Genomic DNA, 13,924 nt, shown 5'->3' on the forward strand with positions numbered 1-13,924 from the left:
AAAAAAAAGGTTTCGAACATACTGTAAATCATACAAAGCAGAATGAGCAAATATATACCATAAATTGCACAACAAAATTGAAATTGACACTGTCTTAGAATGGCAAAATCAATTCCAAAGGAAAAGAAGAAAATGAAAGTGAATAAATGAAAATAAAGAGTCTATTATTCGCCATACAATACACCATGTGTTTAGTCATTTGTTCAACCTTCATGAACACGTAGATTTCATAATGAAGGCAACTGTTTTTGCTTAACTTTTATTCGCACGCTCACTTCAGTTTTGGGGTTTCCAGAGGATGTCATCCATATAATCAAATCAACATGGCCTCATGGCAATCACATGTTACCATCATGAATATTGGGAAAGTGTGTCAGAGGCTATGGAGGGGTATACGTAATCCTTGCTTTGTATACATTTTCAACCAATCGCATATCATGTCGGCATCTCCATGGCAATATCACCATGGCTAAGAAAGTCTTTTAAAAATGCAATTTTGAGGAAAAAATGGATCATATCTAAATTCTCAAAGTAGATTAATACCCTTCATATCCTCTGATGCTGTTATATTTTGATATCCAGTAATAAAATATGATTGCCATAATGTGATAAACTGACAAACAAGTTATCATGTACTCATATACCAGATAACTTGATTATCAATAGGTTTACCCAATCTAAACATGTGTCCAGATTAGGTGGTTATCACTATAAAATTTAAATATCACATCTGTAGCATACAGCAGAAGAAAACAGCACAACATCAACTGTTAATTGATAATGGACTTGGTTAGTAATTATGATAAACATATTTAACCAACAATGTCAAGTAACAAACATATACAAAAGCTGTTTACAAACTTGTGGCTTGTTGATCTATTTACACTTGGGAGAATTTCCATCTCCATCATGACTCAGCTATAGAGAATACATCATAAAAACTTCCATCTCCAACAAATACTCCTTACATCAGTTTTCTAACTTTTCATCTAAACCTCAGGCGGAAGACTTTCTCTTAATACCTTTTCCTCACAGACCAACTGTAGGCCTAGAAAAACTAATGTTGCGTTTCCAGTTTCAGTCATGAAAAAAAAGGGTCAGTAGGTAGGGATTTTTCTTCTTTTAATTTAATTTTATTGTTTAAGATTTTGGCTATAATGATCCAACAAATAAAGTTTTATTTTAAATCAACACAGCATTAAGACTGTCCCATGGACCCATAGATCTGCTTGCTTGTGCACCAATATTTCAGCTGATTTACTGAAAAAAAAGTGATTCTGAAAATTCATTAAATGATGTTTCAGAGGGATTAAAATTCAGACATCACATCAAAAATTGTATAGCCTTACTAGTGGTTCATTAAGAATAGGATAGGGGTGGCGGGTTCTTGCTAGGGTCAGTTAGAAAACTGGAAACACAACATTTTTCCCTAAGCCCTACCAATCATTTTTATGGTTACAATGTGGTGATTTCAATAGAATTCCTTTTAACAACTTTTCTCTCTCTCCCTCCCACTAAAAATACTACAAACCATTTCGCCAGTTAACCATCCACAACCAAAAGGTACAAAACACCACTTGCAAGTGAATGCACTGACTGTAGATGGTTGTTTGTTGTAGCTGGCTTGTCCATACAATTTACACATCCAATACCACAGTGGTCTATATGCCATTCCGTACACCACCAAACTAGTCATAAAATGTTCAATGACAATTTATCACCATCAATATCATAGGCAGGCACAAAGTCATCTTTAGTGGTCGTTTATGAGACGTTATTGGACCAATTGTCGTCAGAAATATCAGTGTAATTTTAAAATTAAGACTGATTACATGAACATCACTGTCTATAGATATATTGATAATGATTTTAAAGTCTAGACTGAATTGATGGCACAGAATTGTCCAGTGGAACATCTCTCTCTCTCTCTCTCCCATTTTTAACACTGTTTAGTAATGCACACCCATGAGTGCAGATGTAATTTTTTACAGATCATCAGAAATCGTCTTTCTTTTAAATGATTTTGATTGTAAATGTGGTCTTGATCTTCAAATTTTGTCAATGATCACACAGGCAAAACCTGTCGATTTTGTCCCTTTGTTGCCTTTTACAAAAAGTCGTTGGAATTCTCAACGACAAGGATGAGTGTGTAAAATTAAACAGCTCAAATCTTTCTGTCTCCCTTTCTCTCTATCTGTATACTAGGAAATTAATCTCTTTACAAAAGTTGATATGTACAGCTGCTTAAAATCATTGTTTCTGAGCTGATCACATGTAAGGTTATCTGTTATACTGTGTCTTAAAATTATGGCTCATCAAACTGGGTTGCACTGAGCATCCCTTGATGATTATTAAGTTGCACAAATTACAATGTCCTGGTATAACTGGAGTTAGCTTTACAGGAATAACTGAACAGGAGATTCTAGTATCTTTGTGAGTGTGTGTGGTGGGGGAGGGGGGCTGTGCTAGTATTGTGAGAGTGAGTTGTGGGGATGCCAGCATCCCGCAACGGTTTATCGCTACCGAGAAGTTTCCTTCTGTGTCCCTTGTGCTGTTTTTACTCTATAAAGACTGTTGTTACTCTGACAGACGCTGTACACGTACATCATAAGTGTCAATTTCATGGTACATACATGTACCTCTACTGTCTATGATTTGCCTGTGTTTTTTCTGGTGTCTATTTTGATAGCCTTGAATCATCAGAAGTCTTTTGGGATGCTCTGTAACAATGTTCTGGCAAGCCTGAATTTCTTTCCTGTCATTCTAATTTTGGGGGAAAATGTTTGAATCTTGACCCTCTGAAATGCTTGATGCATTTCCTGCATTTTGAGGGGCAAACTTTGTTAATAGCATAAGCTTAGTTTAATGACATCTCTTTCCATATCTTTACACATCAATTTTTGTGTCAAAGATGACAAATTGGGCACAATTTTTGTCCGTCAAGAGTGGCAAAATTCTGTCAAAAGACGGACAGATGGAAACTGGCTAGAACACTGCTCTGTAGTTAGCATAGAAACCACCTTCAGCGCACATATTGAAAGTATGACTAAGAAATGATTCAAGGCTATAACTCTTTGTATCAAAATAGAGAACTCTGGGCGGAGTTTTCTTTCAAGTAGGTTGAACAATACTGCTGTTTCTGGGACGTTCCAGTGGCTTTTAGTTTCAAAAAATCTCCCTGTACATTGTAGATTCTGTTTACTATAGTTATGAGCTGCACTAGATGAGAGGAGAGCTTGAAGATGATTCAGCTTTTATATCTATCTAAGGATTGTAACACTAGCTTTATCTGAAAACTTTTGGACAGGACAAAGCTATGTGTTTAGAAGTAAACCAGTATTCTCACGAATTCTTACTAGGCTGTACACTACCAAAGCCACAAGGTCACAAATCTGTTTTGAACACAGCATATATACAGTTCCATCCAACTATACATAGGTGGGGTGTGCTAGTAGTAGTACTACTACTGACTGGTTCACATGACATCAGGGTGTCACTCACACACGCACTACATCCAAACGTACATGTACACGATTACATCCACATGTACTGTGTAGTCATCATGATAGGAAAATAAACTTTCTTTTCTTCTACAAAAATAACAAAATATTCACCTGTCGGATCAACATTCTCGCCAAGGTGGGGGCGTTGCAATGAGTCTGCCATGGTTTATGAAGGGTTATACACACAATGCACACGCGTGGATGTATGATTATGATATATAAACACTACAAATGCCTGTACAAGTTAACTAACATCTACAATTGAAGAAATATGAGATACAAATTATTGATACTAATTGATATTTACAATTTAAACTTTTAAAATCAATTCCCTCATTCTGATTTGAAATGTTCTACTTTAGTCTACATCAATTTTGAGACAATATATCTCTTTTAAAATCTTTTAGAATTTCAATAATAATGGAGGCTAGGATAAAGAAAACAAAGGTAGCCTGGTGGGAAGTACAGAAAAGAAATAAAAACTTGTACCAATGCAGGAAATATGCTCAAACAAATGCGCATGTTTGCCTCTATCTACATGTATCTATAGAAGGCTAACAGCAATTATGCAGCCCATACCATGGTAGGGTTTCTAGGATAGGGCAGACTACATTTGTGCAAGTCAAGGCAAGTTGGAATTCCTATCCAGAAGTTCTCTCTTTTTTTTCCCCAAAACTTGTTTTCCATTTTGATTGGGGGCATTTCAGTGGGTTGGTGTTACAAGTGGGATGATGCTTGGTGCATTTTAGGTTTTAAAAATCATGGCTGATGATTTTACCCTCCAAACGCTCAAGCTAATGAAACATACTTGAGTGTATGTAGACTTCTCAGTGGGTTCAACATTTCTTTGAAATGACTGCAAGAAGTTCTGAAATATCTATGGTGGGGTCTGTGTATTGAAGTGCGTTCAGTCCAGGAAATGGTGATGAACTTCAAGTAATACTTAATTTCAGTGGGTTTGTTTTGAAGTGACATTCGAGTGGGTTTTCAAAACATTATTTTTTTCATACATCCAAGGTATGATCATCCTCAGAGTTTTCAGTGGGCTGTCCTTTCTAGAAAATGGAGTGGTTGGAGAGATCTTTTTGAGTGTAATAATTAGCGAGCCAGCTTCTACCAGTGGTGCATATGGCTGAGAAGAGGACAATAAAAAGCTGATCCAGAAAAGGCAATTCTTTCTACATACAGTATTCACATCCTGCCTTCAAGATCTAGAGTTTGGCTCAGATTTTACAGTATCTGTAACATCACTGAATCTTAACTATGTATAAAATGGGCAAGCTCTGACTACAGTTCTCTCTCTCTCTCCAACTGTTTTAAATGTCTATACAAACTGTGAATAAATACTCAGTACAAAGCCTATACATGACCTGAGAGGTCAGAGGTTGCAGGTCGTGAACCTTGACCTCTTTCCTTACAAGGTCAAAGGGCATGGCGACTATGCCTTGATTTGAGCCTCCACCATCATCTTGCCAATGGTTTTCTTGACGCGGAGTGCGGTGAGACGTGCATTGGGGTTGTGCGCCCAACATTCGCTCATCAACTTGGCCATAGGACGTAGCACCTGCACAGAAGAAACAAGACACGTTTCATTACCATGCCAACTGTGATACTGAAGAGACAGTCTACTCATGAGAAGACCTAAACAAGTACAAGTAAAGAGTCCCTGTACTGACCTCGTCAGTGTGCCACCTGTTAGGTATGGACGGTCGTTGCCTCTCCACACACACGACTCTCCTCATGTCCTCGTACGACGGGTCGTGAGGCACGCAGTCGTAGTACGGCAACTGGTACTCTTCTACTATCCCTGGAAAACAGCAACGGAAGTCATGTAAGCAGTGCTGTGTACCGGTTCACTTGGACTAGATCCAGACTTGTAAAAATGTTCTAAAAAACCTGAAAATTTGCAACTAGTTCTGGACTTACAATAATCCTATGTCAAGAAAACTGGCTTCCTGTCTCAGTCCTCAAAAGCAAGGGTCGGTAGGTAGGGATTTTCTACTGTTAAAAATTTTTCAGCTAAAGAAAATGAGAAACTATCAAACTTCGTAGGAGCTTACCTATATATGTAACACCATACAATACTACCAGGTCCATGTTCTATCAGATTCACCTCAAAACCAGACGTCCTTCTTACCTCCCACAATGCACCTCCTGGCTATCTCCCACAGCACCAGGCCGAAGGAGTAGATGTCAGCCATCTTGTACGCGTCAAAGCTGTTTTTGTTCATGGTCTCTTCCAGGACTTCGGGTGCCATGTAGCGCTTGGTTCCCACTCTCGTGTTTGGTGCGATATCGACTTCATTTGTTTCGCTGCAATGAATCACAAATGAAAGAAAATTTATTGTTATTCTCCTGACAACTCGTTGATTTCCAACACCGTACCTGCTTATCTTTTTCAGCACCACACCAAGAGAATATTTGTAAGACTACTGTGGCTATTAGTCATATCACATTAGTAATCAACAAGAGGAAAGATGCTGGTTAGTAGTGTTCCTTTTTTTTGGAATTATTGATATGTGGAAGTTTGTACATGTATGTACCTCAAGAGAGATTCCTCAAACCTACAAGAAAAGATTAGTGACTTTATAAGAAGCATTTGTGAGTGGGGTGGAAGGTTAGGACAATTGGCTCAGTTTTATTTATTTCAGAGACAGAGTAGAGAGATACAAAATAAGACAGAATGAGAAATACATAAGAGTATAATCAGAATTAAGTAGAATTAAATATCAAGCATATAGAAACTTAAGCAAAAATTAATTTTGCACAGAACTACATATGATTATGATATTTCATGTATTTTATGCATTTCTACAGTTCTGTTTTGCATTCCTACATTTGTTAAATTTTAACCAAGCGTTTCTCAGAAGAGGTAGGGTTTATATGGTGATGGTTTTTGTTCCTGTACCTCCAGTATTCCTCCACCCCACTCATGCCTGGGGTCCGAATACTCCAGCCGGAGTGGCCGGAGAGCAGGGAAGGGTCAGCGTCCGGGTTAGAGTGGTCACCGTATCTTTCGAGGGGTCAACAAAAGTGGTCAAAATTAGATAGAACACAAGCAAACTGAGAAGCAAATCATGTGGGCTTGAAAAGATGTTACAATCTAAACAGAACATGAAATAAATCACGAAAGCAAAAGTTGATCTTTGTGCTATTTAGTAAGAAACCTACTGTTATGGGATAGTTTGAAAATTTTGTTCCAGCTGGATGGAGACTTTAAACACACCGGTCTTACACTATATAGCAAAATTTCTATCACACATACATGGAAACAATGTCATATTTACAATAGGACAGTGTTCTAGCCAGCCTGAAATTTTTCGCTCGCTAGGTGCTTGCTAGAACACTGCAATAGGACCTACATGTATAGCATTGGCATCCTACATGTATGAAGAAATCAGACCCTACACTGGTCCTCTCCACATGACTTGGTGACAAATAAGGCTACCTGGTAGTAATCCGAGCAGACACCGCCATGATAGATCTACAGGTATCACTACTTAATGGGCCAGGAAATGAAATTTCCCACCTCATTCCCAAAGGTCAAAGGACAACGTACCCCGCGGCAAAATACGCCATTTCTTTTACTACCCGTACCACCTCTGGGTTTGGCAACAAAGCTATAACACAGGACCCAATCCCAGCTAATGCCTCAACAGTATTGCCTTTAAATGGGTTTAGAACTGATCTATAGCTCAAGTCACCATACTAAAAGTATCATAACATTTTCCGTGCGTAAACTTTAGAGCTGTGTTATGTAACATTAGATGATACAAAAAGTCAATTTTCTGGTCATTTCTTTACAAAGGAAGTTGAACCAACCCGTAGTAAATGAGTGCCATTTAGAATGTGGAGGTGCCAAAATATGACACCTTATGCATGTTCAAAAACTGACTTTTGATATTTCAATCTATTTTTCTGAAAGCTTTCTACCAAACCTCTTCCATGCACCCTACGCAGTAGTTATTCTCTAACAGGGACCATATCTGTCATGTCTCATGTGTATCCTTCTTTGAGAACATCCTTCGCTCTGTCAATCCATCCTAAGCTTCAGTAACAGACCTGAGTCAGATACTCAATGATGCAGGTAATGTAATTTCTCGCCTTACTTCCATGCCTGGCAAATAACACTCCCTCGAGACAACTAAATTTTCATTACTACTAAAAACTTGGCCCCTTTTAATGCTTTCTCTTATCACAGTTCTCTATAACCTTGCCTGATAGTATGCTATTGGTGGTCCTTTCCTTTGTTTAATGGTGCAGATAATCAAATCTTCTGTTTTAATGCTCCTTATATCGGGGAGATCACATTAGGAATGTTCAGCAATAAAAACAATGAAGCAGCAAAGTCTTTGACCCACAGTTTCAGTTAATTTGTTGGCTTTGAATTCTCCTTCTTTTTACCAAAATTAACAGCAAAAGAATGCAATTCTTAAATTTAAGGCTAAAGAAAGCTCATCCCCTTGTTTCTAGCAAGTCAGAAACAATGTAATCATAAACCTTCACACCATAATAGGAAGTCAGATTTGGATAGCTAAACCTTTGACCCATGCCCTTTGACCTGAATTCTACCCGATGACCCTACCTGATAAATCTGACAGCCAGACCCATATCGGCGATACAGCATGCGCCATTTTTCTTCACAAGGATGTTTTTGGACTTGATGTCACGGTGGGCGATCGCTGGCTTCCCCTGGGTGCCGAAGATTTCCGTGTGTAGGTGCGAGAGGCCGCACGCTGCCGAGTACGCCAGACGGAGCAGGCCTGCCCGGTCTAACGTGTTTCCTCGCAGGTAGTCGTAGAGCGACCCGTTCTCGTGGTAGTCGGTGATGAGGTACAGCTGAGTCCACGAGCCTGTACCCTTGATATCTGCTGCAATAAAACCTGTAAAGTACACGAGGCACGAGTCAGTATAGTCAACCTTCCAAGTGTGCCTTCCAAGTCTGGCCTTTCAAAGTCTAGCAACCTGATGAAATTATTTTCGGATTCTGGGTGAGCACAAAAGAACAAGAAATAGTCAGAGTTATCAACCAAGGATTAGGTTGTTCAAAAACTCATTCTATCCTAGACCTATTGCAGAGTGGAACTTTCTGCCACCAAGTACAGTAGGGGCATCATCATTAGATAGTTTTAAACAGTGTTTAAAGTTAGATGTTCCAGTGTTACGTGTAACAAGGTGTTTGGTGTAATGAAGCCAGCTGCCACCATGCCACGTACCGACAAAGCTGGTGTGTTACGCTGAAGGGCAGTTATACTGGCTATACCTATACAGATAATGTCTAACCACGTCTAACCCTCGGAAGACGGGGAACAACAGATGATAAACCGGACAGTGAGTGAGTGAGTGAGTAATAACAACTCCTTTTGGTTATGTATAAATATTGCCACTAGCTCACCTAGAATGTTCTCGTGCCTCATGAGAACAGTCTGGTAGATCTCTGTCTCGCGGAACCAGGAGGCCTCCTCTGTGGTGAAGAAGACTTTGATGGCCACGTACTCCCCTCTCCACTTGCCCTTCCACACCTCCCCGTAACGCCCTTTCCCAATACTGTGCAGCATCTGGATCTGTTTGGCTATGGTACGCTGGACCTGAGACAGATACAAGTTGGACATGTTACAGTAGTGGTAGAAATACTTCTTTTCCGTGTTCTAAAATATTGCAGAATGTCAAAATTTTGTTATGCAATTCGGAAATACTTTCTGCAAATGCATACTTGGATGGGGCAAAACTTGGACTTAACTCACTTAAGGATATGGCAGTAGTGGCGCAAAAAAAGTCAGACAAGGAGTCGACCTATGCAACAAGGTTGCGGGAGGATCTAAGGTCTAAGGTAAGGTAATGCATACTTGAAAGTCCAGATGTGAACCCATGGCATATGCAAAAGTGCATGTTGGCAAACATTTTACATGCAATTTGAAAAATACAGTCATGCAAAATTACTTGTATATTATAGAGTCAGTAGTAAACACAAAAGCTCTTGAACAATAGTCAACCCCTACTAGCCCTAGCCTGATTTTTTCAGTCTGCAAAATTGCTGAAAATGTCTCTAAATTCCTTAACACTGTTACAGTTAGGCCCTCTTTAGACTGAGAATGCTTTATTGGGTTGGGGGTGAAAAACTTTTCGGATGGGTTGACGGTTTCCAGTCTAAATTTGTAAGTCCCTCCCCTTCTACATGTGTGAAAACTACGGGAGACAGATCTACCCACCAGGAGGGGGAGTCCGGAGCCGCTGCCTGAGCTCTGCGACTGCTCGATCAGATCCTTCAGCGTGTCGCCTGGTGGGATGAAGGTCTCGTCGTGGTCACCGACTTCCATGTCGTACCGCGTGCCAAGTTCCCGCTTCTTATATCTGTGGACACAACAGTTGGTTATTAATGTCAGGGATGAGCATTATCAGTACCTGTATTTAAGGATGACTAAACAGAAACACAGAACAGTATTCAAGGTGCATGAAAGAAAATTGACAAAGCAAAATTTTCTTAGCACTTTTCCTGTCACTCACTCACTCCACACTTATTTAGTGAGAATATTGCAAACACTCTACCATCGGAAGTGCTGTACCCTTGTCTGTACCCGTTTGATGTCACTCTTGAGTATTCCATTCCAATACCCAACTCAAGGAAATGTATTCAAGCTGACTTGAAAAGCCAACTTCAAACAACTACTTCAGGACCTTCCAGGGAAGTTTTAACTGAAGTCGATAACTCTCAAGTTTCTCCTTTCTTTGGACAAGTACAAATAGCCAAAACTTGCAGCTGATGCCAGGCCTGGGGTAGAAATGCATTTCATGTTCCCTCAGAACTATTCTTCAAAAGATATTGGGAGATCCTCAGCATGACTACTGCCTGGAGCTGTGAGTAGGCAGGGAATATGGGTCAGAGGGCCACATGACCGATTACCCGGCACACAATATCCTGACTTGATGTATGCACTGCTACTGACGTGGCCTATCCGTTATTCTCCAGACTTTGTGTGCTGATGACATCCGTCTTTGCCTAAATAAAAGTGCATGCGCACGCTACCGTGGCACAATTTCACTTCTCCTACTAAATAACTTAACGAGAACAATAACGCTAACGACGCAGCAGCCCCCCTCTTTGCTACCTTCGCTGCGATAGCCTCTAGTAGTTCTGAATCGGCACGTGACCCCTGGCCTTCCGTTGTGTGCGCCCGGGCTGCAGGATACAGATAATGCCCTGCCATTAGTTGCAGTCAGGTCCGAGGAGGCACGAAATAGATGCCTCGCTGAAGAGCATACGCTATCTGAACCGCCCAGCCACTCGGCGATCAACTACGCCAGCATTCTCCGCGGCTAGTTTCATGCTGCAAAGCATTCGTTCAGGTGTAAAACTCGACTCGGTACATGTAAATCTTACATCTGCTGGGTTTTGTTAAGTAAGAGTCTGTTAACATTTGTGGAGCTACCAGAGAATATACTGGCAACATGTCTTTCACATCAAGACATCATGAAATATCAAATTTATGGAGGCATACTGAGGCATTTCTATGCCAACTTGTTGAAATTGTTAAACTTTTCAGTAAGTTGTGTGGTAAACTCACATACTACATATTGCCTTCTAGCTAGATGTATTCTTATCACGACATTTTGGTACTTTGATCTAAATGTTATGTACTCCGACAACTACAGAACGAAACTGCCGATCAGATCAGATGATGTACAAAGTTTCAGATGAGATCGTTTCTATCTGATGCCCCCTGGGCTAGCACAGAAATGGACTGTAAAGGTGTTTTCATTCCTGAAGTAAAGGCAGTTCGTCTCTGTCCAAACTCTTAATGTTCGGTGACCTATCAAGTACTGAAGTGTTGTCCCTAAAGACTGGGAGATAGTGCTAATGATGAGATGTGTGCCATTACTGGGGAAACCTTCAGGGTGCTGAAACTTGTGGGATAGACGTTTAGAGCCCGTCGGTAAGGTCAGTTTGTCTGTGTCACGACTGTGTCAGGGCTCAAAATACTTTTTTTCTGTATACCTGCACTGGTCCTGGTGACAATGAAAACTACCTGCACTGGACTGACTTTACCTGCACCACTCAAGACTTGGAGAAACTGGTCAGAAACAATTGCCATATTATTTCTTTCAAACTTGTAATTAACAATAAATAAAGCAAATAAAATTCAACATACATTGTACATTTGTACATGTATCTATAAACCCAGTACATGGACCAGTGCAAGTTAGGTGCAGGTAGACGTCAGAAAAACCTGCACAACCACCATTTTACCGGCACTATGGTGCATATGCAATCTGTATTTCAAGCCCTCTGCATGTAAATATGGTCAGTTATCCAGGACAGTTACTATGTCCCATTGGAAATTACTAGAAGAGCTCTGTACAAGGATAGCTAGGATGGCAACCTTCTGGCACTAATACAGGACACCCAGGAGACCTATTAGAGTAGATGTATAAGCCGGCCCTCTGTCCAAGTCCTGCAGCACTGCAAGTCAATCAATCAATCAGGCTTTCTCTGAGAAAAAAAGGCTCCATTTGGAAAAGTAACCCAAGAAAGGGTTTCACTAAGTTAATGTAATGCATATTAAGTGTTATAATATCTGCTTTGATGCTAGTTACATGTATTTTCTCTTAGCTCACTAAACCAACTTGCTTTATCAGAATTTAGCGTAAGAAATATTTCATAAAGAGGGAGAACTTGCATTATGGAACTCCACAGACAATAAAGAAAGCATTTTCCAAAGTTCAAGATAATTGGTCCTTGTGGAACATTAGAGACATCTTGAGGCTCTTAAATACCATGAGTGCTTACTACCTTGTCACTAATGAAGCCTATAGAGAATACATGTAGGTGACTTTTTGACTATCTTGTCATTTAAGTCTCTGCACTGTAGATGATTCCACCATTCCATCCCCAAGGAAAAGGAAAATCTTTCATCAGAAAAAGAAATTATAGAAACTATATTTTTTTCCAACTGCATAAAGGCAATTTGAGGCCATACCAGTTTAATTTGTTTGTTCTTGGATTTTTTTCAGAAATATGTGAAGCGAGGGGGCTAAAATAAAAAAAGGTCAAGGCATTCTATGATAGCCCCAAATGCTACAATTACAATGTAGAGCTGTCAACAGACCAGGCTGGTTTGTAATTCAAACAATGAGTTTTGAACTTTTAATCAAGCATTGTTAAATAGAAAAAAAACTGCTAGGAGCACAAGGACTTTCTTCAACTGTTGGGTCAAAATATTGAGCATTTGGACTCAGAACCTGAATGTTTTTTTTTTTTTTCAAATCATTACAAAAATGAAGCAGGGGATTCCGAGAACCAATGGATGAAATTGTTGTGGCCTGAAGGAGAAACAATTTAGTAGTTGATTCGCCAAATAATGTGGGCTTCCTCTGAAGAAAATCTGTCTGCATAAAAAACTGTTGCATTGCACCAACTCTGTCCTTCAGACTAAGGCACTTCACTTTCCTCAAGTCATTTTACTGTCCATACCGAATCTTCCAGAGTTTCTCAGCACTTTAGTGACACCCGCAGGGAAAACGCAGAGTACTTAATGTAAGAAAATTTCCATCATTTTCTTAAATGGCCACTTTAGGGAACATTAGGATAGATCCTGAGCAGTACAAATGAGGATGAGTACTGGTGCTGAAGTTTCACAAAGCCTGTCTTTAAGGGAAACACATTATTTAGGGGTTAAGTATACATTTGTGTGAATGTGGGGTGCTAGGTGGCATTTCTCAGCGAACAAATTTGTGAAAGTGGTCTTCAGGGAGGGCTTCTGTGGAAGATTTCTTTTTAAGAAGCAGACACTCTTTCAGAAGAGGGGATTTCATGCTAATACTAAACATTAGTCATTGTGCAAAGTATGGAAGCACAGTAAGGTAGGAGGGGAATTCTGCAGTGAAGAGCAAAACATTCTACATATATGTATGTGGATTTGAGTGTATACAACTTTGGTTCTTAATGTACGTCACCTGAGTGCAACAAATGTACAAAGTCGGATAAATAGCGCTGTCGTCACTTTTTCAGCAGCTTTGTGTGGCTGGATATACAACGCTGACAGTTAAAATCATCACCTTACGGTTACCTAATCCGTCAACATGGTCATCTCTCTGCAGTTCAAAAGATGAACCATGATTCAATATCCCCGTGATAGCTTGGGAAGAATACCAACACCGAAGCAAAGGATTTGTAAGGACTGAATAGGTGATGGGAAGAGATGACAACTTTGAAGTATTTCATACATTGAAAGAGATTTCTATGCAGTTCTTTGGTACACAAGGTTATCAAGCCATCGTATAACCAATCAAAAGTCTGAATATGAATCTTAATGATCTTCACAAATCCATCTTTGCTTATCGTGCACTTTTTTGCAATACCTGTGCAAGGGAGCAAATTTCTCTAAAAGAGGAGGATTGGGATGTAACTATAAATCAATACTGTT

General features: G+C 39.8%; 1 protein-coding gene across 1 annotated transcript in view; it reads right to left on the bottom strand.

Annotated features, from left to right (window-relative positions):
• Positions 1–767: 767 nt before the first annotated feature.
• LOC109466679 (bone morphogenetic protein receptor type-1B-like) overlaps positions 768–13,924 on the bottom strand; it is a 41,668-nt gene continuing 28,511 nt past the window's right edge. The window contains exons 5-11 of the mRNA XM_019764420.1: positions 9,713–9,854; positions 8,899–9,091; positions 8,089–8,386; positions 6,412–6,516; positions 5,641–5,816; positions 5,180–5,310; positions 768–5,067 (exon numbers count right to left, since the gene is read on the bottom strand). Of these exons, the coding sequence (XP_019619979.1) occupies positions 4,942–5,067; positions 5,180–5,310; positions 5,641–5,816; positions 6,412–6,516; positions 8,089–8,386; positions 8,899–9,091; positions 9,713–9,854 (1,171 nt within the window). The 3' untranslated portion in view covers positions 768–4,941. The remainder of the gene's footprint in view (positions 5,068–5,179; positions 5,311–5,640; positions 5,817–6,411; positions 6,517–8,088; positions 8,387–8,898; positions 9,092–9,712; positions 9,855–13,924) is intronic.

Source organism: Branchiostoma belcheri, unplaced genomic scaffold (genome assembly GCF_001625305.1).
Source record: "Branchiostoma belcheri isolate BF01 breed outbred unplaced genomic scaffold, Haploidv18h27 scaffold17, whole genome shotgun sequence".
In the NCBI taxonomy this organism is placed as follows: domain Eukaryota; kingdom Metazoa; phylum Chordata; class Leptocardii; order Amphioxiformes; family Branchiostomatidae; genus Branchiostoma; species Branchiostoma belcheri.